This window comes from Notolabrus celidotus, chromosome 2 (genome assembly GCF_009762535.1).
Source record: "Notolabrus celidotus isolate fNotCel1 chromosome 2, fNotCel1.pri, whole genome shotgun sequence".
NCBI classification, from domain to species: domain Eukaryota; kingdom Metazoa; phylum Chordata; class Actinopteri; order Labriformes; family Labridae; genus Notolabrus; species Notolabrus celidotus.
The window spans coordinates 20,686,446-20,713,653 of NC_048273.1; the positions used below are offsets into that span (position 1 = coordinate 20,686,446).

The 27,208-nt window shown below is 37.5% G+C and overlaps 1 protein-coding gene and 1 long non-coding RNA gene across 2 annotated transcripts; one reads left to right on the forward strand and one right to left on the reverse strand.

Annotated features, from left to right (window-relative positions):
* Positions 1–748: 748 nt before the first annotated feature.
* Positions 749–9,109, reverse strand: LOC117825900. Its single transcript, XR_004633932.1, has 3 exons — positions 8,638–9,109; positions 8,367–8,451; positions 749–950 (listed from the first exon to the last, which is right to left on the reverse strand). It is a non-coding gene; the product is annotated as an uncharacterized LOC117825900 (long non-coding RNA).
* adgrl4 (adhesion G protein-coupled receptor L4) lies at positions 8,828–27,033 on the forward strand. The gene is made up of 17 exons (XM_034701874.1): positions 8,828–8,925; positions 12,243–12,417; positions 12,844–12,993; positions 15,793–15,942; positions 16,685–16,834; positions 17,215–17,285; positions 18,299–18,466; positions 18,758–18,941; positions 19,096–19,209; positions 19,654–19,853; positions 21,727–21,906; positions 23,202–23,405; positions 23,790–24,010; positions 24,548–24,614; positions 24,744–24,835; positions 24,999–25,167; positions 26,603–27,033. Exons 2-17 carry the CDS (start codon positions 12,372–12,374, stop codon positions 26,663–26,665), a joined length of 2,229 nt encoding a protein of 742 aa, XP_034557765.1. The 5' UTR covers positions 8,828–8,925; positions 12,243–12,371; the 3' UTR covers positions 26,666–27,033.
* The last annotated feature ends 175 nt before the right edge of the window (positions 27,034–27,208 follow it).

Genomic DNA, 27,208 nt, shown 5'->3' on the forward strand with positions numbered 1-27,208 from the left:
GGCATGGATGCATGTCCACTTAGGGCTCCCGTACTCTTTTGGTAATGATACATTGTTCAAAAGTTTCAGCAGTCCCAAACAATTTGGAACAGGGATAAAGTTACTATGCTCCTAGGGTGACTCTTCACACAGAAAATAACTTCCAGAGTTTTGTTGTCTGATATAGTGCTTCAAATTGGATGATGTCACCTGGTGAAAAAAGGATATCACAATATTTGTTTTTTTAAGAATAATACACGTTTGTTTTTTGAGACTTTACCTTAGGGCCTCGTGTATCCAAGCAACCCTTTTTTCACACAGTACAAAGTAAAAAAGGACACAAAGCCGAGCGTCTAATTTGACCGGGAGCACTCAATCAAGAGGAAGTCATTACTCGGGAATAAGAGGGCAGCTATGCTTTGCTGCCCGACTTCAGCTGAATACCTCACCTTTCAGCAATGCATAAATAATGTGCCAACTGTCTTTGATCTGCTGGAGGTGATAACTTCACAAGCATGTGGACACCTTCCACTGATAGAAGACGCTCTGGCCTGTCCAAATATGTGTCAACAAGCATCACTCTCACACAGACGTACTGAGGAGGAAAAAGAGAACAAAGAGACAGCTCAAGATGGCCAAAGGCTTCAACGTGCGAGGAGAGAGAAAAACATGTTAACTGGGATTCCAGAAATCAAGATTGAGAATGAGACAGAGACATTCTTTTAAACAAGAGATGCAACTAGATCATTGTGGATTCAAATAGTGTTGTTTATTAAGTCCAAAAATTGTGGAACATGTCAATCACTTTAAGTTATTTTTGGAAGTCACATTTACAACGGGTTTCAGTGGTCCACTTTGTATCCTCAGGTTGTGATTCCCCACAAGAAATCACAGAAGCCTGTAAAGCCCTCCTCTGTGTCAGCAGGGCAGATTGGTTGACTGTTCTTGGACAGTCAGACACCCTGACACAGCTGAAAAAAAGAGAAAAAAAAATACTAAAGCACTCCTCAGAGAGGTCAAAGCAAAGACAAGTCCCCCTTTAAGATAGGGAGAAAACACAAGCCTGTGTGACTTTCAATATGCCCGCTTTAACTAAAGGGTGCAAACCGTGTGAAATGAAGGGTCACCGTGGAATAATGATATTAAAAGCTGTTACAATTGCCTCTCATTTCCTTTTCTGTAAAAGTATTTGAGCAGTAATGGCCGAGCCCTCATTGAAGCAATTTATCTAATCCTTATTCACTGCGGAGAAGTGGTGAGGAAAGTGAACACAGAAACTGAAAGTCCCGAAAAGCTGAAACACTTCTGCTCCCTGCACTCTTTCATATTTCATGATACAAATACTTCATTTTTAAAGTCTAAAACGATGCAGTAGAATATTTTGTACAACTCTACAGAAAAGTCTTTAAGAGGAAACATATTTGAGTTCTCTATGTGTATGGAAGGAGGCTGAAAGCAGGTTGGGTTTAGCCCAGGGAACTTATTAGCTGAGCATCCCTAGTGGGAGAAATTCCAAGGAAGAAAGAAGGAGAGGTTCTTCTTCTTCTTCAGAGATGGCTGTAATGCCATGAGCATCCTCTGCTGGTAAAGGAACTACTTCAAACACCAGGCCCCTAATGAAACACACGAGAGAGGTTCTAAACTAATTAATACACAACCTGCATGAATAACCCATATGTGTATACTGCGTGTTCAATCTGACAATATAATCACAATTTACATTGGAGATTACCCTAAAGAACACATACATATACTCAGGGGAAACGTGGGTTCCATACTCACTATCATGTTGCATGCTGATGACTTTGAACAAATGTTTATTTTTATGCAGTTTTCTTTCAATGTAAACAGTGTCTGCTGAAGCAAGGGAAATAAAGGCGGGCATAATATATGAGTGTTTCAGTTTGGATCGAATAGCAGTAAATAAAAGTAGGAGGGCGAGATCTCATTGTTGTTATCACTGCATGCAGCTCAGAACCTTGTAACTAGAACAAGGGGAATTCTTAAATACCTGCAATAAATGAGTATTATTTCCTTTTGATCTGACTTTAAACCCACAGGAAGTGAGGTCACTACCTCATTAATAATGTAAACTATCAAATGCTCAATTTCAGAAACCAGAACCTGCAAATATGTGGCATTTCTGATATAAATAACGGCAAAATGATTCATATTTATATAAATTTTTTTCACTGGTGGATTAATCAACTTATTAAAATATCTCTACAGTGTATTTATCATGTAACCTGAAGTCAAGTCCAATAATAATGAGTATTTCATTTATTCTGATTATCATTGAATGTAAAGCCAGAACAATAATTCACACAGAATATCTCTAGCTATAAAGACACAAACACATGAGATATAATGTTACTTAGTTTTAGAGTCAAGGGTGGTCCCATCTTAAAGATCTTAAAAATCTTCACAGATGGGGCACTGGTTGGCCTAACTGGTTGGTCTTGGTGCTGGCCCCCAAGTACGGGGGCTATAGTAAGACATTCTCCACTCTCTCTCCCCTCATTTCCTGTCTCTCTTCAGCTGTCATGTCAAATAAAAGGTAAAAATGTGGAAAAAAATAACAGTTTTTTTTTAACAGACGAAAATATGAGAGACCCCACATATGGTAACAAATAATGACAGATTTATAAGATTAGGTTTTTTTTATAATGTATGGAGAGCACCAATAGGACCAAAACAGTACACCACAAACTAACAAGTTCTATTCATGAAGAACCAAAGTCCTGATTCTAAAAACTGGAAATCTCACAAAATCCTCACTGGTCGAACCGCAACCTTAGAATGGGGAGATTGATTATGGGATCATGTGTAATATTTACACTTTGAAACCAGTGCTACTACCATGTTCCTCCAACAAGATAGAGGGATGTGAAATCACTCTTAACATACATCACATGACAGGAAAATCTGGCTTGATAATCTTACAACCATTGAAAATCAGGACTTTGCTTACTTTCAATGGAAGGAGGGAATCAGGGGTCTTGGAAGGTGTATCCTGCTTAAGTTGAGAAAATGTGTCCCTATTATAAAGTTCATCTACCTAAAACTACTGATGAGTTGCTTTGAAACCAAAAAAAGTTAAACTCGCAACTTATCCTCTAAATTTAAAGGATACTCATCGTAGAATGTTTGTTTATACATTTCATCTAAATATATTAGAATTCCAGTTATATTGTATTAATATCTGCCTCCAAAATCCATTGCTTTTATTTTGATATTCTATAATTTCCTGGCAATATGTGGTGAAAAAATAAACAGTTTTCTGTACATACCAAGTGTGTCTCTTTAGAATTAAACAGATTTCAGAGCAGGATCAAATCACTGCACTCACTCAGCATCAACTTCTAACGAACATCATAGTTTATTAAACATTCTTTTGTCAATAAGCTATTCACAAAACAATCCTGCTCCTATGACAGTGACAATTTCAAAACTTTTGTGCACATATTTCATAAAACACTAGGACCGTACACCGAAAACTAGCAGTCAGTGAGTAATGCTAGCTTGTAAACAAATAAAAAACACATGAACATGAAACTCTTTGAGTGTTTCAGCTGCTATAACAAGTAGTGCACTGTATTCCCTGGATCCACTGCAGAAAAGCGTCTTGAGCCATAAAAGAGATTGCTGGGCCGATGAAAACCCACCATGTGGGTACAATAATAACTCATTGTCCACAGATACACGGGCTGTAGCGGTAATCTTCAGATCTCCTCCGAGAGGAAATATAGATATTTGTAAAAGCACTGAGGGGATTAGGCAGGGTTTTCTACCTCCTGCGGTACATGGCCTGAGTCATGCTGAGAGCACCAGGAGCTCTGTGGAAGTCTGTTTAAGATGGAGAGGATTTGACCGTGCTGCTGCTTTATTCTGATATGACCCAAACAAAGCCATCAGCATGGGACCAGAGTAGGGGGTCTCCTCTGTTTCTGTCTCTTATCCTTCCTCATTACAATGAAGATGAATATGTAATTTATAAGAAAATCTCAGCTATGTAAAGACGCAATACTTTCACAACCAGAGTGAAAGTAAACTGTACATTTAAATACTTTTAACTACTGCAGTATCATTATTGCTACACATGGGGGCTGCAGTTGACTTTAAAAGGCACTCAAAGTGAGAGCATTATTTAAGGCATGTACAGCAGGCTTTTTTACAGACCTATTAGTTCACACTGCTGATGTACACAAACAGCTATTAACCCTCTCAGTGATTCTCCTGTGAGTTAAGTCCTAATGAAAAATAAATTGAGTTGCTCCCCTACACTTTCATAACATTTCCTCCTCAGAATAAATGGGCTCCTTTATGAGAAAAGACACACTGTTGTTAATGATTTTATAAGCAGGGAGCCCACCTGACATCCTGTTTTCTATTACTGTTCTTTATTCAATTTGCAGGCCGCGCCGCAGGTGACCTAACCTATGAAAGGGCACTCCATATTAAATTATCAGAGCTCCTTGAAATTTTATAAATTCAGAACGGGCCCCACAGAGGGATCTCAGACCAGAAACTAATGGCTTCACCTTTACCTTTGCATAAATCAATCGCACTAAAGGTTAGAACACATCATGCCAGAATGTATCAATGCACTTTTTAACATCATAACATGTAGTCATTTTGGGAGTGTGAATGACAGGCGGATGAGGTCATATGAAAGAAATATTTTTTGTGTACGCACACACAGACATATGGCCATTCGATGTTAAGAGATTTTGTGAATGGAAACATCTGAAATATGCAGATCCATAGTAAAAATGAGATAGAAAAAAAGGAAAAGGAAGGAAAATCTATCAATAACTATGAAGAAACAACCATGAGCATTTCAAGTGTACACTCCAGTTTCTCAATCGTAAGGATTTGCTGTTTTTTTTTTCTGCTTTTTAAATTTGTTAAATTAACATCTTTGTTTGTCTGTTGGTATCTTAATTGTAAATTTAACAAAATGGTATTTGAAAACAATGCTTTGAGTGTTCTAAACCTTTTTTTTTACTGCAGTTCTTAAGATAATTTCAATATTATAAATCACACAGATTATGAAAAGATGAAACTGTAGCAGCACTAATGAAAAAATAACATATTTAAATGGTAGCAGGAGTTTCACTATATCAGCGAGGTGCAAAGGCCATATTTTTTTGGATTATGCTAACTTTTTTATGATAATTCTGCAATAATTTCTCCTTGAACATTTGACAAACTCAACAGAAAAGACACCCTGACTCATTTTATTAGTGCAGTTGTGAAAAGTGACAGAGAAGCTTTGTCACCTCAATAGAATCCCCTTCATCCTCGACAGAGCACGAGCTCTTCGCAGTGTCACTTTGTTCCAGTCGCTAGCCTAACAAGAGGTTGGTGGCAGACAAAAAAAGGCCCAATCAGTAACACTTGTTGCACCTCAAAACATGGAAATTTTAGACTTCTGTGTTTGACAAAATGGAAAACATTGTCTCGTAAAGAAGTCAGGAATATGGATAGAATCATTCAACTGTGTTCAATCTGAGTCAGGACAAAAATTCTTCTATGAAGCAGCCAAGCGTGAAGGAAATTCATTTGTAAATTGCACCCGATCTTTGGAGAAATTGATCCTTTTTTTAAATTCAAGGCCACATGCAGAATTGACACAGAACAGAGTATTTCATATACAGCTGCACAGAGGTTTCATTTGAGTATAGTACATTTTAGGTTTTACCGATAGTGCAATGAGTACAAATCTCAAGTTTTAGGGTTAACTTTTCACTTCATTAGAACCTTTACTCCTCCTTTTTAAGCTTATGAAAGATTGTTAAAGTCAGCTGGATTTGCTGCGTATTTTAATAAGCTTTTGTGACTAGTGGATGTGCTTAGACTAGTTTTCTCAAAAGGGGTAGCTGAAACTTCATATTTTATTTGGCTGCAATTTCTTTTATTTGGCTGAGGGGACCAAGAATCAATTTATTTACCCTAAAAGTAATACATATAGACCCATATGTTAACTCTTTGATAGAAAACAGACAAAAGGATAGGTATGGCTTCAGATTCCTGTATATTACATGATTTAAAAAAAATTGAATTACAATTTATGTTTGCAGATCTATTAAGTTTTATATTTTTCATTTGAACACAAAAAAGAAAGAAACATGAAATTATTTAACTAGATAAGAAACTGATTTTTGTCCCATTCAAACCAACTGGCCAGCCTTTTTTTGTTTGCCTGTTTGTTTGTGTTTTTATTTGTTTTCACTGGCATCAGTACCTTAAGACAGATGTGTAAATATTTTTCCTATAGGTTATTTTCTAAAAGAAAAGAAAAAGATTAATTTCTGCTTTCTCCTTCTCTTTAACACTGAATTACAGCACTTGAAAATGCCCAAAAAACACAAATATATATATATAAAGTTTCTCACTAATAGTGAATTAGATTGTGTTTCCATAACAAATTCCTTACTTCAAAAAGAAACCTGTATTATTTTCCCTACATTTTAATGGTGGACCATCAATTTCTAAACCTTAAACTATGTTTACCACAACACTGCTTGTTCCCTTCTTCTTTTACACCTAACCTGCATTGTTTTAACCGTTTTATTTGAACAATATAATGAAAGGTGTTTTGTATTTTGATTAAAAATGAATGCTGCATGTAGATAAGGTAGATTTAGGCAACTGTATATTGAAAAGGAGGCAAAAAGTTCTTTTTTTAAAAAGGATGGCATATATTGGAGAAAGGGTCCTCAGCATTAATTATTTGTGCAAAGTTAAACAGGGCTATTCTCTCCATCAATCTTAACCTGGCCCTTTCAAAATAAACTAACAGTGCATCAAAGACAAGAAGATAAAAGCAAGATGTTATTTGTAGATCTACAGAGTGAAAAGAGCCTCCTTTTACTTCCACTTTGTGTTGCTCAGTTTCCCAGTGCACCAAATGTTCAAATCACAGACCCAAAAAAACCAACCTCATTCCTCTCTCATTAAAGCACACAGGAACTTTGATCTGACGACTTATCCAATTACTCCTACCATTACCCACAAGTGGCTTTAAGTGTGTTTTCAAAACCTGACAGTTATTTTCAGGGACATCCACTTTGACTCTAGAAAACAATTTAGCAAATAGCAGCTTCGCTGGCTTGAATGTTCAGGTGCAGCTAGAAGAAAATGTGACCTCGAAAAACCCTGTATCTCAGGAACTAACCTGAGAAATCATTGACTGTTGCCTCTGTTTTTTTGTTTACACAACAGTCTGTACAGAGCTGAAGTATTCTAATCACTTGTGTACAGAGAGCTCTTAGAAAAAAAAGCAGTGGATAAATGTTTTAACGACCAGCAACTTCCCTTTATTAACACACTACTTTAAAATCCACCAAATATTGTATTTATTCTGTTACTCTGTAAAATCTGCATAGTTTTGGTCAACGACATCCTCGATGGAAATTGAGTGAAAGAAAGAAACACAGTATTTTCAGCCTATTTTTCTAAATTATCTCAACTTTAACAGAAGCATGTTTCAACACTTAAACACTTTGTTTAGCTTGAACTTTTAGCAAGGGTTTATCAAAGTCTTAACAGTGTAAAACTGAGAGTTAAAGACCTTTAGTATCAACTACACATTTTATAAATACCAGGCCTTTCTGCTGCTCTTTCCCTGTCCCTGATGTGTCAGCAACAAAACCCTAACCTGGATCCTTACCATCAGACAGCTGCTGTAACCCAGAGACAAACTGAAATCAATGGGAACAATTGAGTGTGTGGGTGCTGAAGATACACTCAGCAGGCTTACTTAGTTGTGCTGGGGTTCCTGCCTGCCTTCTTATCTGCTTAATGTCTTTCTGGAAACAATGGCAAGTTTCATTTAGAGGAATTAACTTTCTGAAAGCCACTTGAAGCAACATACAAGGCCAAAATCAAACAAACAGAACTTTGAACTTAATCAACCTTCAAGTACAGCTAGGCATAGCAATTTTTTAAATTCATTGATTGTTTTGGTTAAAATCATGTTTTAAAATAAGCACTGATTTCGGTACAGAGCCACCTCTGCCTCCCAGAACTCCAGCAGTTGATATCTATCTATCTATCTATCTATCTATCTATCTATCTATCTATCTATCTATCTATCTATCTATACAGTCCTCTTACAAGGAATTTACTTACATCTGCTCAAGTATTTTCACAAGCCATATTATAGAACGAAAATCAAGTAAGCCTGATTGTAGCTTTAAATTGAGATCAATCAAATCCGACCTAATGTAGATTAGTACGCTCTCTAATCCCATGCCAACATTAGAAAGATAATTTGCAGAGACTACTGGATGTAACTTAAAGTTTTTGGTCGCAGCAATTTTTACATGTTTTCACTGTCTTTATAGCAATTAACTATCAGGAGAGGTTTTCCAGAAACTTACCATTTTCTTAGAATGTGTTAGTCACTGTTAGATCCCATTCCAGTCCACAAAAAGGTCTGCAGGTGATTTCCATTTCTGTTTTCCTCTGTGACAGCAAAATAGGTAACAACAGAACACTCTGGTAAGTTAAACTTGCAATGCTGGACATAGTTAGGGAATTAACATTGACAATTAACACTATAAACAGCATGTTAGGGTGCTGATTTAGCTCACTGGATATATTAATATTCTTGTGATGGGTAAATGAAGGCACAAAATAAAACCTGAGTACCTTAAAAGGGGGAAAACCTGTTAGGAATTGCTAGTTGTAACATTAAGGCAACTAACAACACCTTTCTCATTACAGTATCCGGTCACACCACCAAGTTGCTGAGTAACTTTCATCCAAACACATGGTCAGGCAAGTGGTGACAGTGGTACTCCTTGCAGTCAGCTAGCTGGTTAGCTGGTTAGCTGGTTAGCGGCCACTAGTACGTAATACGTAAACAAGCTGAGAACCAGCCAGCACTAGGTGGTCAGAAAAGCTCATAGTTTCTCCTTACTACACTGTTATTGGCAGGTAAGTGTTACCTTCTGTGGTACAGACACTGCTTTAATGAGGTTAAGACACATTAGATGGAAACACCTGTTTAAAGTTATTTAGTTTTATCTATAATTCCCCATAGAAGATAGCTTGCATCCTTTAGTTACAATTGCGAAAATTTCGTGTTTGAACCAAGCGGCAACCTCCGGTCTAAAAATATGAGTCCAATGCTGAAGTGCTATAAACTGCAGTTCATCAAGGATCCGCTTGAGGCTGGCTCCGGAAGTACCGGAAATCACATACACACCAATTCAAAAAAGCCAATCTTTGCAGCAGAAATAAACATGGTTACAGCCTGGTACAAAAGACGAGTGTAGTCTGGATAGCTCATTTCTCGATCGGCACACACTGTACGAGGGGTGAACTTTTGTCTAACGCAGCAATTTCAAAGATATTGAGATTACGAGTCTTCCAATGAAAGGCTCAGCTGCCTGCAGGAACACTGCAGCTGTTGGCTAAGAGGCTCAAAGTCCGCCTCTTTACGTCACAATCGCTCGACAGCAGCAATATGGCTGCCGCTGACAGTCGGCCTCAAGACAGCACTTCAGAAACAGATGGGTGACGTCACGAATACCATGTCCATATTCTATACAGTCCATGAGTTGAACGTGGAAACAACTTGTAGTTCTGACTCTGCCCCACTTTTCAAATGTTGTCAGGAACAAAATCCATATTAGGTTATTCTTTTTAAATAAAATAGTGAATACAATGCCTCAAAAACACATCTTATATCCACATTATCTGTCAATTATTTTGACAGGCTGGGTGCCACTTATATGATTGATAATGCAGTAAACCTATAAGTAGGCCTACAGAGTTCTGGGGCACAAAAAAATCATCCTCTCTGTGTATGTATAGTTTGTGATCTTTTAGGGTATAGGTCAATACAGCTAAGCCGCTTTTAAGGTGTCTTTCCTACTGGTCAGCCAAATAGCTTGTAATAGACTCCTGAAACTGTGGTGATATTTTGTGACTTTATAAGAGGATATTCTTGATCCTCTTATCTTCCTCTGACCGAATGCTGACTAAAGAAATTGACACTATCTCATTTTCAACCAAAACTGAAGTTAAAGCCACTTCTTGAAGTGCCTGACAGGTGTTATTTCAATTTCAGGATTGATACTACCGCTGTATGAAGTGCAGATAGCTTTATAGGAGCGTTGCCACCTTAACATAAGTGTAATGTAAATGTTGTAGGACTCCCACCCATGCAGCAGCTGGCATCTCTGAACCCGAGCAGGGGGCGTGCTTTGTCTCTTCAGCCTTGTGTACTGAAATATTTAAGAGCTGAAAGTTTATGAGACACTTGCTGCCATCTGTGCTCCAACATTCAGTCCTCCCATCATGGCTGAACATAAGGCCAACATCAGAGCAGATATGTGTGAGAAGTGTCAAAATAGATTCTCCAGTGTACTCTGTTTTTACAAATCTCAATATTGCCTGAATCGCATAAACAACATTTTCCGTTGCTCATGCACACACACCTACGCAAAGTTCTCCTACTGCAGTCTAAATTTCCATATCCATGAGAGAGGAAAGGAAAAGAGGAAACATTTACACAAGGCGGCCTCCACAGTTGAACAGATCTTTTCTCTTAGGTGTCTTTTTTTTTTTACAATGTCATTGTGGAGAAAGCAAGCTCCTGTGAGAGCTTTACGGATTTCTCACTAAATGAGAGATTTTCTGAGACTAAAAGGCGGAGGAGGAGGAAGGCTGCAATCAGTCCAGGTTTGTTCTAGACAACATCACTTCCTTCCTTACTCTAAGGAGAGTGTCAGAGCAAGACATTCAGATGTGGTTTTCACCCAGCACTTTCCCAGGACAGTAATGCGGCGCAGTTCTAATGGTGTCATTGAAAGCAGCTGCCTTTCTCAGCAATAAACTGAACGCCTTGCCTAAGCAATTCAAACCGCCTCCACAGATTGCAATACAGTCAACAAAGAACTTATCTTCCAAGTGAAACTATTCATCAATGAATGTGTTTGTGTGCAGAAAGTGGAAGGTTCTTTGAAAAGACTTCAGCTACACCTGAATGGCCACTTCTCTTTTTAGACTATTGTCACATTTTTAACATTTGGATTCACCTGTTTCCTAACTGCCTCTTTCAGTTGGATTCAGCTTTAAAGCAACAATTCAGAGCATGATATGATGGGCGTGGTGGTTCAGTAGCAAAATCATACATATCTGCACTTGAAGTGGGTAGTTTGGAGGCTTGAGAATTCTAATACAGGCATGTGCCAATAGGTACAATGCCGTCTAAGCTTTGTGAAACTTTTTTTTATGGGTCAGTAGCAAAGCGACAGAAGCTAAAAAGCACCCTGCCCTGCTCATTTCCCGAGCAGAGAATGGGGTCATTAGTCCATGGCAGGTTGCGAAGAAACAAAACCAAACTATGTTTTTGTGTTTCACTTATCATCAAAGGCACTTTCAGTTTATGACTGCTGCACAAAGAACTGTTTATATATCCATGCTGATAGAAATACCCTGTTTTTTTAAGGCACTTGCATAGAAATGTGAACAATGGCAATCAGCACAATGTTTTATAATAACAGCTTTATAATAGTCACACTGTATATCTGTGTGATCACTCTATTGGACGAAACTTACGTGCAAACAAAGTTGCCATAAATACTCAATACAAATAAAACATTGGCATTGTTCAGGTCAAACCTACATTTACAACATATGCTCTGGCATTTTCTCTTCTTTGATTCTTACAAAGTGTGGATCTAAGGTTATATCTGTGACCCTATAGAAGCAAGAACTTTTCTCTCAATACTTTAAAATCAGCAGTGAGTAACCCCATAAACATAACACAGTATACTAAGAAGCTATTCAATGTTCACCATATTTAAGATGTGTAACAAGGGCTATAATGTCCAGCAACTTTTTTTTTTACCAAAGCCTGGAGAATTACGCATTTAGAGACCTCGGAGTCTGAAATCAGAAGAGATGATTAATTTAAGATGGACTGTTTTGGAATGCATGATTTTGTGTGTCCGTGTTTGTGTGTGATGTTGTGTATAGTCCTTTGCGGAAGGGAGGGGGTTGTGCTTCCGTTAGGTTCGTCAGTGTTGATTTGGCCTGTGTTTACATAGCCTACTGTACACGTTCAACTGAGAACAATGGCATAGAGGCTTCCAAAATGGTGACATTCACAGTCTGACAACCTTATAACATCACATTGGTTAAATCACGCTAAAGCTTTTCACATATGAGTTGTGAAGGTGAACAAAATGAAGGAATGTTTTGGGTGTTGTGTTGGAGTGACCTGGCTTCTTGTTTTCCAAAAGCTGATTAAAGATCAGGACAGGAAGGGCCCGGTTTAGGGAAACAGGAAAACTGATGCAAGGAAATGGCCTACGTCACCAGCCAGCCCACTGCAGTCTGTGTTACAAGTAAAATCCAGAGCCAGCGCAAGTATGGAGTCTTTGCTGAAGTCACCAATGAAACTTGTAGTTTTGACAGGTACGTGAGCTTATCTGTTCCCTAACGTGGCAGGTGTCAGACAGGGACACAACAGATTTCATTATTATTATTTTTTATGTTTTATTATTAATATTTATGGGGGTTCTATATTACCTTTGGAGGATTTGCGTTATCTGATGGTGTCGCTGTTATTTTTAGAATAAATGTAATTCTAACTTATTTTAACATTTTGACGGTTTATGTGTTTTGCTTAAGTTTTGTGTTGCTTCTTCACTTGTATGTCCTCTTAATTGATTTTTTGGTGGATCTTACATTGTTGGATGAGTAACAGGTTAACTCAAGGGGAAGATAGGGGAAGATGCAAGTTGAACCGGAGCCACATCCAGCAACCACATCATCACAACATGGTTCAGAATATTACTTTCATGGTATAAGTCAAACTTACACACTCTTCTGTCTCCACAGCATGGCTCGCCAGTCTGATGGACCCATGCAGCCTCTCTGACATTTGTGATTCTTGTCACCAACTGGCAACATGCAAGGCCCTGAACGGATCAAACAACGCCTGCTTCTGCAACCAAGGATACACTGGAGATGGAACTACATTTTGCAATGGTAACTACACACATAGAAATACCTACTCTGTCTATATCTATTACTGTTTAGAATGATGTAAAAGTACAACCAGATTTGTCATGAGCTATCAAGGAAGCCTTGACTATTTTAAGAATCCTTTGTTGTTTTTTCTCTTTAAAAAATCAGACAGACGCAGCACCTCTCACATGTGGGTTTTTTCACCATTCTTTTTTATTTTACTGCAAAATAACAAAGCTGTGAAATTTCAACACATCTCAGGTACTAGATGTGGTAAAGATATTGCATGTGCAAAGATGGCAGTGTTTCAAAACTAAAGGAAAAAACAACAACAACATAGCATTTAGCTTGTTAATGTGTAGTTGGTTGTCTTAGGCAGCACAGCTCTTCTAAAGGAGACTTTCACTCTTAATTAGGTGTGCCCTGGTTGAATACATTTTAAATAAACAAAAATCTGTAGCAATTTTGAAGGCAGCCTGTTGCAGTTCTTTGTTCAAACACTTTGGAGGGAATTATCTATCACAGTGATTTTTATGCACAAAGAAACTCTTGTTTTTCCCTCTGTTTTGGCTTTATTATTGATTTCAAAACAGTAAGGCTCCATTTGAGTAAGTTTATTAAAGAGAAGTGTAAGGTGTACATGTTCCCTCTGTAAGATCAAGTTTGAAATGGTTAGACCAACTTTGGTTCAGCATACATTTTTGGTTTTGCCCAACATTGAGCCGACTGCTGCCTTCGCTGAAATGTGGATGGTATCTTCATGATGCAGCTTAATGAGTAACATTTTCAGTGGCCAGCGTTGGCTTTCAGTCTTCATTGTTACTGCTGTTATGCTTCTGGCCTGTTTAGAATTCCTGGAGCCCTTTCTATTTCCTGACCAAACCTGATCACAATCAGAGTACAGCTCAAATCTGACAGGAGCCAAAACTGAATCAAAACATGGGAAGTTTCAGAAAACTTGGCAAATTACTTGAGAACAAAACGATCTAGAGAGTCCAAATGTAGCAGCAGATATACAGTATAAATTAAAGTGATGCAAATTTCATTGATACAAGGATTTTTGGTAATATGTCACAAGATGTGCCATGAATGATTAGCCTCTTTGGGCATGTTGAGGCTAAAGTACAGTTTAATATAAGAGAAAATAAGAAGGTACATTCAGTCACCGAAAAACACTTCAAAAACAGAGTGACCAAAGAAACAAAATACCTTTTAAACACTTGAAGATGAAACCAAGGCATCAAAGGGGGTCATAAAATTTGTGGATACAGTTTGTGCGACAATGACGGCTCAAGGGCCCCGTGTGTTATGGAGGTATTTCCCTTTTAGATACAGTCACCTCCCTCATCATAGCAGAGGATTTCCCTTCCCGGACAGCTTTTGTGCAAAAGGTACAGAGGAGAGGAAGAGCATGGCGTTCATCATACCTAGACAAGTGAAAACAACAATGGAAAGTCATAGCAGGTCATTTTCCAACAAACTGGAAGAGCAGAGACGGAAGCTGGACCAGCATTTTCTATATTGTGTGGGCAGCAGCAGCATCCGCATAGTACTGCTGTGAATCTGGAGCTGAATCTGGAGCTTCTTAAGCCAAGGCCACAAGTTTTTTAAGCTTTTTTAAATGAAACACAAGCATTTGGTTAAGATATGAAAATAGTGAAATACCATTAAAGTAAGAGCCAGCCAAGGCTTTAATTGATTAACTTTGAGGAGATAAGACCTCATCTGAGCTATATCAAATTCATCTTAACACTTGGACCCAGGACCTGGATCAGATTGAATATTCTTAAAGCAATATCAAAGATAGCAGTTTATGTATTTATGTATATTATCTGAATATAAACTTCAAACCTAAAAAAAAAAAAAGCTGCCCATTTAAAGTAGTAAATATGTTGCTTTTATGACGGTATATTAGCCTACTGGACTGGAACAATAGAGCTAAAATACTTTAAGTCAACATTTTACTAGCTTGCATTCAATTGATGGCTAAATGCTAGCTCTTGTTACTATTTTAGTAAATGATGCTGCCTCCAATGCTCTGCTAATTTTAATGCTTGGTGGTGATTCTCTTTAAGCAGAGATAACTTACTCTTCTTTTTAGGTAATACAATAATTAATGTCAGTGTTTGCTGTCCAAAAAAATGCTTTTTGATATTGTTGAATTATTTTTGTCCTCAAATTTTTCTTTTTCTTTTCTTTAGTTTTTTTGTTCCACCAATGGCAGAACCGATTTTTAATTCAGCCACAAGGATTTCAGCCTTTCTGAGTGAGGGAAGACTCACGCAAAAAGCACTTGCTTGAGACAGTTTTGGCCATTTCAGACTGCATTGAAAGGCCTCATGGGAAATGTAGGAAATTAAGCAGAAGAAGTACCGAGAGATTGTTAACTAAAAAAAAGTAAAAGTATTATATAATCAAGTAAAATACTGAAAAAAAAATGTAGTAGCAATCACATATCATTTTTTTTTTACAGTTGAATATAGTCAAATGAAAATACCCCTTTCAAACAAGATTATGGTACAGCTTTTGTTTGTTTTTTCTTGTACAATTTTAATCAATTTACTATGATATTTGTATTGGAACAAAACGGGGAAAAAAAGACTTAAAACTTGACTGGAGAGGAATCCATTTTTTTCTGTTCACTACCACCTTAAAAGGGCATCGACAATGAGATTTTTTTATTTTTTTATGTTTTTTTACATTAACTTATCCTTTTATTTTTTTTAAATGGGTCCAATAATTCTTAAGCCTTCATTTTTAAAATGTATTTTCTCCAGCAGCTTATCAATTTGACTCACCCTCCTCTTCATTCCACCACAGATGATAACGAGTGCCAGAATGTGACGAATATCTGCGGGGAAAGGGGGAACTGCACCAACACAGGGGGCAGCTACTACTGTACATGTGTCTCTGGATACACATCGACAGGACTGGACCAGTTCCAGCCCAACGATGGAACCGAATGTACCGGTAAAGAACTTGCTCAAAAAGTACAAAAAAAAAAAGTGACACACTTATGTTCAGCAACACATTACAAACTGTACGGACTGAGGACACTACACTCATCCCTACTCTGTGTGTGTGTGTGTGTGTGTGTGTGTGTGTGTGTGTGTGTGTGTGTGTAGGTGTAGGTGTATATGTGTGTGTAAGAGCTGTTGCCACACAGCTGTGAAGGCGTCAGAATTGTGCATGTTAGTGTGTGTGTGAGCTGTTTTCTCTTTCGCTGTGCTGCGGAGGATGAACATGTTGGAGGGAATTGTTCTCTTGGCCTTTTACTTCCTTCCCATCTGCTATTCTGAGTCTACACCTGAGATCTTTTGTACCACTTGGAAGAGAAGAGCAGCACCTTTAACCTGTGCTGCTGCATTAAGTGTTTCTGCAGATTTTCAGCTGGGTGGCATACTCCATTTAAACCAGTAAAGAAGCATGTGGCTGATTAATGAATATTCAAATGCATGGCATGCATGCACGAGTTGCTTTTTATCTCCTAAAATCAATTATAAACGTTACAAGTAGGACTACTTATGCCACACTATTTATATGTATGAATGAAATCCTTATCTTCACTTCACTTTCAGTCTCGTAGTCATAGCCCTTGCAGGAATCCAGGTTATTGTTTCTCTATTTGAAAACATTAATGTTGAGATTATCACTGTAACTTTTTTTTGTATCTTCTTAAATTTAAGCTGAACTCTTCATTTGCATGTTTCAGATACTGACGAATGCAAGTCCGGACAGGTCTGTGGACCAAACTCACACTGCCATAATACGAATGGGTCTTTCTATTGCACCTGTCAGCGTGATTACATCCCAACGTCAGGCTCTAAGCACTTTCATCCAGGGAGAGGAACAAGATGTAAAGGTTGGTATGAGGATAGAAGAGCACCCATACACAACACACACACACAACACACGCTATCGCACTTCCACTGGTACTTACATTCAAGGACATACATCTTTCCTCATCTCTATTTTCCTTCACACACAACACATAACTAGCCATTTTACACATTTTTTCCAGAGAGGGATCTATTATGCAATACATCAAGTAAACGGTGCAATCTTCAATTTTCTGTCTTTTTTTTTTTTTTGCAAAGCTGATAACAAAGACAGCCATGTGATGTTATCCCTTTGCAAGTTTTATGCAGCTCAGGCTTTACTGTAACCTGCTTTATCCCCACTGAAATTATGGAAATGAATTAAGCAATCAAAGAGACACTTTTGGTAATTGTTGTTTTGCAGATCATCCCCAAAAATACTGCCATGACAACACCGGGTGCATCATGCAGACAGTCAACAAAACACTTGAATATGTGAGTACCTCCTCCTCCTCAGGATTTCAACCAGATGAGGTAAAAATAGATATGATGACACTGCCCTCTGTTGGAGGGAAAGAAGATGAACATGTAATGACAGGATGAAGGAGAAGGGTTAAGGGACAAGGACGCTTCAAGACCAGTATTAATCAAATGTGCAGGAATAGCCATTTCTAACCTTCTGTTGAGCAGTAGTAGACATTGTCAAAATGTTCTATTTGCAATCAAAGAAATATTTCATTGACTTATAGGACACCTGCCTACGGTGGGCATTACACTTGTTTCAGCTGCTTTGTGAATTTGAGCATGTCAGCCGGCATTCCATTCATTCCCTCATTTCTAACCAGGACATATTTTCTCTGTGACTTATTAGGACTAGTCTTACATCTCCTTTCCCCCATGATTCTCCTCATCATTACTAGAGAGGGGCAGAAAATAGAATATTGACCTACTGCTGGGTGACAAATTTGAAAGAAATAAACATAGAATTGCAATCCTTAAAACAAGAAGTCAGACTAAATAAAGAGGTGTTCAAAATATTTCATTGTGAAAATCTTTTTGTTGAATCGGACTGAATAATAACAATAGTTTCATGTCCCTGTGCTGGTATTTAATGAAAACAAAGAAGAAGCTGTGAAAAATAAGTGTTGAAATTTCACAAAGTTTTTATTTCATTATTTATAAGTGCTAATATTGACAAGTTAATACTGCTTCTGTAATTTTTATTTATTTATTTTTTTGCCAAAGTCTGCTCTTTTAGTGATGAAATAGCTCTATAATGAATAATCTACTAGCTGAATTTTCAATTGCCCATTTTGGAGTTTTTGAATGGTCAGCAGACAAACATGTCCTTTAAAGAAAATAAAAACTTTGTGAAATCAAAGATTGTTATTTCAAAGTCTTGATCAAACAACAGAAATCTACATTAGATAGGTTAAAATAAATTAGGTTAACATGTGATGCTCTTTCTCTTTGAATCATTTAAATAAAAATGTCTTTCTCACTCCTAGATGAGCAACCTAACAGAGCCGCAGAGTCTAATAAAGGAAATTGCCAAGCAGACGTCTGGAGACCTCACCTCAGTGGAAGTGATCGCATACATCGAGGCCTTGAGTCAATCGGCATCAACACTGGCTGGTTACCCTGTCAAACCATCTGCCATCAACTCAACTCTTACAGTAATCTTTGTTTGTTATTTGTGTTTCTCTTTCAACGTTAGGCGTTCTGCTTGATCTGCAGCAATGCTTTGATCTGGTCTTGAAAATGTAACACCACATGCAGTCCATATTTCTATGTACAGTGCAGAGCTCTAACAGGGAATTTAAAGTCCTCAGATGTTGCCAATTTATGATGCCTTTAAATTTAGATTTTCCATAATGTCCTAAATATAGCTAATTAAACATATATTACAGGTATTTGTGCTATAGTGTTATACATATCATATGTAAAAAAAATCTGCTTTTCCAAAGAAATTAGTGAAAGCAGTTAATAACCTGGTGGAGAAGGATGAGATGGTGGCTTGGAGCAGAATGAAAGAAGAGCGCCGGGAACACACCATCACCAAGCTGCTGCACACTGTTGAAGAAAGTGCTCTGACACTGGCCAACAAATACAAAACTCCCACTGAGCTGCAAATTAAAGCCCCTGAAATGGGTAAGATTATCATTAACAGAGGATCTCAAGCTATCCTAAATCTGTCAGACGTTTATTTCCCAACTTTGTGCAGAACCATGCATATGGGATAATCGTTATTGTCATACCTTTCTTTCCATAATGACATTTTTATTTTTCATTTCCAAAACCACAGAATTGAAACTCTTCACTTTTGATGCTCAACACACAAAAGCCAAACTGTCTGCTTCCATGGCAGGAGATCAGATAAACCTGATTCCAAAAGTGAGACCGGAGGAGAAAAGAAATGGTAAAGTTACTTAGTTTAAATGTTGATACAAGTTAAAGCTCACTCATCAAAGCTGTCACCATCTGCATGCATGGATTGTAGAAATGGGAGTACTGTTATTCATTTCCAAAAGCCAAAGGGAATGTAATGATCCCAAATCCTAATGTAAAGCCTACTTTTGTTTTTTGGATGATACCTTTTGGGTAACACTTTAAAATCAATTCCATGCTCTGTTAAATGGTAGCAAAAGCAGAAGCAATGTGGGTCAAACATGTTTAAAGCTAGAAACAAGAAAAAAGTTACTGTAATAGTGTAAATTTTGGATTACATGTTGTACCTTGGTATGTCTGCACACTTAATGCATGTTTCATCAAAGAGATTAAACTGAAAGAAGGGATTTCCTCATCCCAAACAGTAAAGTTTGACCCTGTCCTGTCTTTGTTTAACATTTTTTATGTCCATCAGGAAGTGTGTCGGTGGTGTTTGTAAGATATGACAGCCTCGGTGACATCCTGAAGCCGAGCAGCGACCCGGGTGTCACTGACTACTCACGCTATGCAGGAACAGGGGAAATCACTGTCAACTCCCAAGTCGTAGCAGCAGCCGTCAAACCTGCTGACGTTTACCAACTTGACCATGTCACCTTCACTCTGAGACACAACGAGGTAAAGACTGAGCCGAGAGCTGAGGCTGATACATTTTCTTTTTTTACTTCTGCACTCTTTGCCTATACTTTCACTATATATGCTGCCGCAGAGCATCCGTTTCTCTGCCAGTGAGGTTTTCAGTTTTATTTTGGGGAAATTTTAAAAATATTTTGACCTGGTTACATCTGGTGGATCTTTGTTATTCTTGCTTATTAATTTCCCTACTGACATCATTTAAAACTAAACACAACACTGAAGTACCGCCTTTCTTATTAAAAGTTTTTAAACATTTTTACGAATCTAGGTGAAGGTTTTGCACTCTTTCCTTGGTTTTAACCTTACTTCCTCCTTCGACATATCATAAACAGTACATTTATCAACAATAGCCTCCAGTAGAATTTTTTAAAATCTGAAACAATGAGCTTCAAATCCTCGTCAGACGGGAGCCATCATTGCCATTCTCCTACTGTGAGGAAAACCTGACTCCAGCAGTAACTTTATAGGTATCTATTAAAGTCAAATTTAAACAAAATCACATGGGAGGAGTAGTTAGTGCTGTGTGTCAAGTCTTGTGAAATTTTAAGATTTGGCTGCATGTAATTCTGCAGTGACCGTTCAGTCGAGAGCAAATGGAAGAGAAACGGTGAACAAATGATGGAGGGAAGCGAGGAATGAGGGAAATAACCCTAAAAGTTAATGTACTGTTGTTGTCTTTTAAGATAATTAAAATGTATGAGAAAGTGAAATCATTATTTTTGTCGGGCCCTCGGGGCTTTGGCCTAACAAAGGAGGTGTTGATTTATGTTAAGCAGTGAAAAAAAATTACCGTAAATTGCCTCGAAAGAGCAACAATCAATAATTTTGGCTCCACTATCTGCTGGCGAGGTATTTTCCTGTGAGTTTTTTCTTGCTTAAACCTGGTCATTATTTTTGTGACAACCTCTGCACACATTTATTGTAAAATAAAATAGAAAATGATGGGGACACCAGAAATCAAATTAAATGCTATGGTAATGGATTTTTAAAAGAATATATTAATAATGACCCAAAGTCAACTCAAAAAATACAACAGAATATATTTAAAATGTATTTACTTTTGTATGAGTTACTTATGTAAATTTGAGTTCTGCTTAAAACATGATTGGGTGAATTTTTTATGATACACAAATAATAAGAAATTCCTTTTTAGGAAATAAAAATGATAAAAGAATCCAATTTAGAAGAATAACAATAAGTAATTGACCACCTAAATCAAATGAACCCTTAAAATAAAAGCTCCTGTGAGGGACTTCTTGTTTTGTCAATTTTGGCGCCCCCTGTGGACAAAGTGATGTCTCATATTTTATTGCTTGTCTTGTCCAGTACATGGTGTAATTAGTGTTTTCAAACAAAAAGTCTGATGCTGCTTCTTTTCTATCACTAAACTTGAACATATGCATTGGGAAAAAAAGGTTGTTAATTCAGTGTGTTGCTAATCATGTGGTTTGTTACCTACCCCCTCACAACGGTTACAGGCGTTAAAAAATTACAATAATAAGATTGTCAGTTTTGTTGCTGATGATCTTGTTTGCTTTTGTAGGTCATAAAAAGGTATCACTTTTAGTCTGAATCTGTTTCATAACCAGTCAAAATTCCTTACAGGAGCTTTAAGTTAATAAAACTACTGTGAGTACAAGTTTTATTTCAGACAAAATATCTCAAACTTAATACAGATATGTGATCGAGCCAGACTTTGACCTGATAAAAAAATTCCTTCAAATCTCTATTTTGGTGTGACCTGTGCAATGTGTCTGAAGCCCCTGGTGATGTGGTATCTCAAAGCAGCACAGGACAAAAACTAATAAAAACAGCTCAGTTAACGGCTTCCTCCTTCCTCTGTCTTCCCCCGCAGCCCATCGACACTAAAGCTGATGTGACCAAGTGCGCCTTCTGGGAGTACAAGCCCGACAGCCTGCAGGGCCGCTGGGCCACTCATGGCTGCAAGACCGTCCACGTCAACAGCAACGCCACCACCTGCTCCTGCAGTCACCTCACACACTTCGCCATCCTCATGTCCTCTGGGCGAGCCAATGTGAGTGGTCAGATATTAAAAATACAACGCTAACAGAGCAAAGGTATTTCTCCTTTTGAATATTTACACCAGGGTTCTTCAATTATTTATTGAAATGATTTAAGGTCGATGGCGAACAAATGTATTTTCAATGAGGGCAAGAGTTCAACCTTGTACCTGGATTCTGCCATAAAGGTTGTAGTGATGCCTTGATTTCTTTAAATTTTCATAGTCAGATAATGATTTATTTATTGAAGTTTTATGTAAGAGATACAGAACTTTTAGCCTTTAATGTATTATGAATATGATTTTTTTATAAACACTACTATACTGAGGACACCAGGTTGATATTCTGATGTTCTTAAAAGCATGTACAGTACATCTTTTAGTGAGCGATTTTACAGGAACAACTAAAATACCACTGCTGTCATACTAAATTTTTTACCTTCTTATCAAGGGGTATATTGTCACTAGCATGTAGAATTGTGAAAGATATTGTTTTAAAATTTCAATTTTTATCAATTTTTAATGGTAGTTTTATTTCTTTTTTTCCATCTATAATCTTTAAAGTCATATGGAGCATTAAAAATCTTTGTTGGAAAGTATAGTTGTCCTCTAAATATAAAGAATATTCTTACCCAGTGCACCACTTTTGTGTTCCTCTGTGTGCACTTTCTCTGTCCTTTGTTGAAGCTGCTGATTGACACAACACTGTGCAAGCTTCTTAGTAACCACCTTTTCCTCCCTCAAGTCTAACAAGTGTTCGAGTCCCACTCAGGTAATATTTTTGAAAAGGTGCGAGACAGCATTTTGTGCAGCACAAAAAGTCTCCGCAGAAAAAAAACTGTGAAACTCTGTCAGGGTCAGCAGCTCCTGGAGGCAAGGTGACTCACAACAGATATCGACTGGGAGAGAAACTGTAAAAGAAATCCACCCACAACTTTTTGGGAAACATTCCTCATTGATTTATAGAGCTTAACAGTGCCCCCAACTTTATAGATTTTCTACCTGCATTGTTGAGAGATGTTGAGACTTGTGAACAATAAATCAAAGAGAAAAAGTGAGAAGAATAAATTTGCTAAAAGAGTAAATTTAACAAAGTGGACTCAGGTAAAATAAGATTACAGTTCTAAACTGTCTCATAACAGCTACAGAGGGTCCAGGAATTTACCCAGTTTGCCTTCAGCCTGACACATCGCTGCAGCCTCATACCCATGCTACATCAAACAATCCCAAGCTGAAAAGACAACAAATTACAACTTCAGGAAAGCATGAAACTGTAAATGAAACACCTCCCCCTTCTATTTGCTTCCCAGCTGGTGGCCCACCATACCATCCTCACCCGGATCACCCAGCTGGGGATGATCATCTCCCTCATCTGTCTGTCCATGTGCATCTTCACCTTCTGGTTCTTCAGCGAGATCCAGAGCACCAGAACCACCATCCACAAGAACCTGTGCTGCAGCCTCTTTATGGCCGAGTTCATCTTCCTGGTAGGGATCAACATGTACACGCATAAGGTGAGCCGAGGGAAAGAGAGTTTGTTTGTGTTTGTGTGTTTTATTTGTGCAACCAACTGTGTTGGCATTTCATTGATTTTAAAAGTGAAGTGGATTGTGTGGCACACTTTTCTTCTCTTCTCATTTAATCTGTAGGTGGTGCTTATAATTGATTGTGAAAAAAATCGTATTTCTGTGCAAAGAAATCCTTAGCCCATATGAAATGTAAAAAAATATTACACAGCTCTCCATTAAGAGGCTAAACAGACAGCGATAAGCACAAAAAAGAGCAGAAATTATAAATATTTAATACAAAGGCAAAATAACAGCCTTTTTTTACACATTATAAACTTGTAAAAATATCTTTCCCTCTCTCTTCCTCTCTTCTTTTGTCTCCCTTGGCAGCTTTTCTGCTCTGTTATTGCCGGGCTGCTGCACTATTTCTTCCTCGCGGCCTTTGCCTGGATGTGCATCGAGGGCATCCATCTCTACTTAATCGTGGTTGGCGTCATCTACAACAAAGGCTTCCTGCACCGTAACTTTTACATCTTCGGCTACGGGAGCCCGGCGGTCGTTGTAGCCATTTCAGCAACACTTGGCTCCCAGTATTACGGCACTGATAAAGTGTAAGCAGAAATGTTACCCTTTTTTTTTTCTTGTACAGAGGGCAACGGCATTAACAAAGACTTCTTTTTAAACTGTAATTTAGCTGTTTGTCAGGGGAGAAAGATAAACAAATTACATTCATTATTAAAACTAAAGGGGACAGATTAAATTTGGCCTACAGAGACATCACAGGAGCCAGGGATGCTCAGAAGTCTTGTAAAGAGTAAAGTAATAAGTGCATCAGTGTTAGATAGAGACTTTGCGTACAGAGCACTAAATAAAAGTAAGTTTCTTGTTTATTAATGCAAAATCTAATTAAAAGATTGAAGCAATGCAGAGGAAGTGCTGATGGTTCATAACTGAGCAGTTGTTTTTGTTATTGTTAGATAAGCAGGGTAGGTACTCACCCATACAATGCTGTTATAATTAAGATGAGGCTAGATTAGACTAAAGTAAATAGATAACATACTGCTTCAGCTGGAGGAGGGATTATTGCCACAAAAGATCTTACTACACACATTAAGTGAAGAAAAAAAACTTCCTTCTTTGTATTTTAGGTGTTGGTTGAGCACAGAAAACCACTTCATTTGGAGCTTCATCGGGCCGGCGTGTTTGATCATCCTGGTAAGATCGGGTGTTTTTTGTTACATCCTAAAGATCACAGTGAAATTATTAATTGGAATCAAAAATAAGGATTGTTTTCAAAGATAAATATTCATTCCGTGGTGTTTGTTTGGTCTTTCTCCATGAAAGGTTAATCTCTTGGCTTTCGTTGTAATTATCTACAAAGTGTACCGGCACACTGCTGTGAAAAAGCCTGAAATCAGCCACTATGAAAACATCAGGTAGGATTATTTTGGGCTTTTTTGTGGAGAAGGTCAAATAAATTTATTTTTTCTAAATCAAGCAGTAAATTCCTCATCAGGTGGATTATTATGGAATCATGTGGCGTCCTTGCTGGATCTAATTACTATTAGTGGAAATTAGTTTTATTGTTGTCACCCTCAGGTCTTGTGCCCGCGGTGCGTTGGCTCTGCTGTTCGTGCTGGGAGCCACCTGGACTTTTGGAGTGCTGCATATCCTCAATGAGACCACCCTTACTGCTTATCTGTTCACCATCACCAACGCCTTCCAGGGGATGTTCATCTTCATCTTCCTCTGTGTCCTATCCAGAAAGGTAATATAGGCTATTATTTTTTATGACACTAAACTTCACCATGTGAGGTATTTAATAAACGTTTTTACTTTAAGGTATTACTAGTTCACTGATATGGTATAGTAGGTTCTTAATCCGTAAAGCTGTAAACTGTATATTAGCAATACTGTTATTATTAACCCCCCTGTTATGTTCGTTTCTCTGGAAGAGCAATAATGTTCCTGGGTCAATTTGACCCGGGGCATATTCAATTATACAAAAGGGTCTGAACCCCCGAAATACAATTTTTTTTAAATCTAATTTTTAACTCCATTAACCATTTAAATCAAGATTTAGTCCATTGGTGTTCTTTAATTCTCACAGAACATGGTTCAATGAGGATAACTCACTCGTTTTTCATTAAAATAAATGTTAAAACCTTTTTTAATGTACATTGGAAAGCCCGAAATATAAATACAACAGTTTTACATGTCATTGATTTTTGGTAATTTTATTTTACATTTTTATTTTTATTTTTTTTATGAAGTGATGTTGATAAATTAACACGACACCACTTCTGTCACATGCTGCCCAGATTTTTATGCTGTATTTAGCTGGTTTGGAAGGAACATATTGCCTAAAATTGACTTTTAAAAGGGTAAATTTGACCCACAACATAACAGGAGGGTTAAATGATGTGTTTTTTGCATTAGCAATTTGATATAGCGCAGTAGAAACAAAAATATGAGTATACACACGTATAAAGATTATTATACAGCAATTAGTTCTGACCAAGTAATCTGATTGGACAAGAGACACTCCATGAGTGCTGATATTGAGAACAATATCACTGGGACTTTTCACTTAGTGTATCACTCCACTTAGCTAGCTGCTCTGAATACAGCTAATCAACATTACAGCAAACAGCGCTGGTCCTAATTAATCAAGCCGGTACCTCACAAGAATGCAAAAGACCCTTCTTTCACTGGCTGCACGACAAATTAAAACATACAGATCAGTTATGCAGGAGAATGTTTAGGTTGCTAGGCAGCAATATTTTGCTTCAGCTAAGTTTTGGATCTAATTGAGTTGGTGAAGAAAAAAATATATAATCTGTTATTGCTTATTACTTTTTTACCGGCCTTTATTACCGTTCTATAAAAGTAATATTACACTCAAGTTGGTGATTTTGTACTGAATACAGCACACTGCTTATCTTGACCCCATGACCAGATCACAGCACTGCTTATATTACAACAAGGTAACAGTACGACAGGATAGCACAATATTATGACCCAGAGTAAATAAAAGCAGATTCTTAAGTTACATTCAAGAACCTCATTATTTCTCATGTCAACTGCTTGTTAAAATCATCTTAGCTACACTTCACTACTGATTCCACTATATAACACAGTATCACAATGTTATCTTGAGACATATTTTTATCATAAACCTATTCTTGTGTCCGTTGTCCTAGATCCAGGAGGAATACTACAGGCTCTTCAAAAACGTGCCCTGCTGTTTTGAATGCCTGAGATGAACAAATGTGACCAACGCCTGATCATCTGAGTAATATATAACACACAGCTCTACAATATCCTGTGACTCATGCTTGTATGTTTTCAAAATGATGTGGGAGATACTGTCCAGAAAAAGATATCTAATAATGAAAAAACATAGCACTTGTTTCTAAATGTGTTGTTTATCCTTTCATAAGACTACCATCGTCTATACCTACTTTGTTTTATGTCCAGGATCTCTCTGTACAATACAAACATTGAAGCGATTCTCAGATTTAACAAATACCTTTGCAATTTGCAACAATAACATAACAATATTCCACTGTCTCCGTACCTTTCTTTGTGTTTGAAATTGATTTGTAAATTATTAAAAAAAGTCTGAAAATAACATCTATCTCTGCTGCTCTATCTTTATGTGCTAAATAAATGTATTTTTGATCATAATGCAACTAAGGGCACAGTAAATCAAAAAGGAGTTGTTGTGAGGACTGTTTGCGTTGGCTGATCCACGATGACAGTTAGATTGGCCAATTGCTCCATCTAGTGGACATAATGAGAATTAC

Excerpts from the sequence above, each read along its gene's own strand:
- adgrl4 (XM_034701874.1), top strand. The coding sequence starts at position 12,372 with ATGGAGTCTTTGCTGAAGTCACCAATGAAACTTGTAGTTTTGACAG. Across the intron at positions 18,467-18,757 it reads CCATCAACTCAACTCTTACA|AAATTAGTGAAAGCAGTTAA; the intron begins GTAATCTTTGTT and ends GCTTTTCCAAAG. Across the intron at positions 21,907-23,201 it reads TGTCCTCTGGGCGAGCCAAT|CTGGTGGCCCACCATACCAT; the intron begins GTGAGTGGTCAG and ends TTTGCTTCCCAG.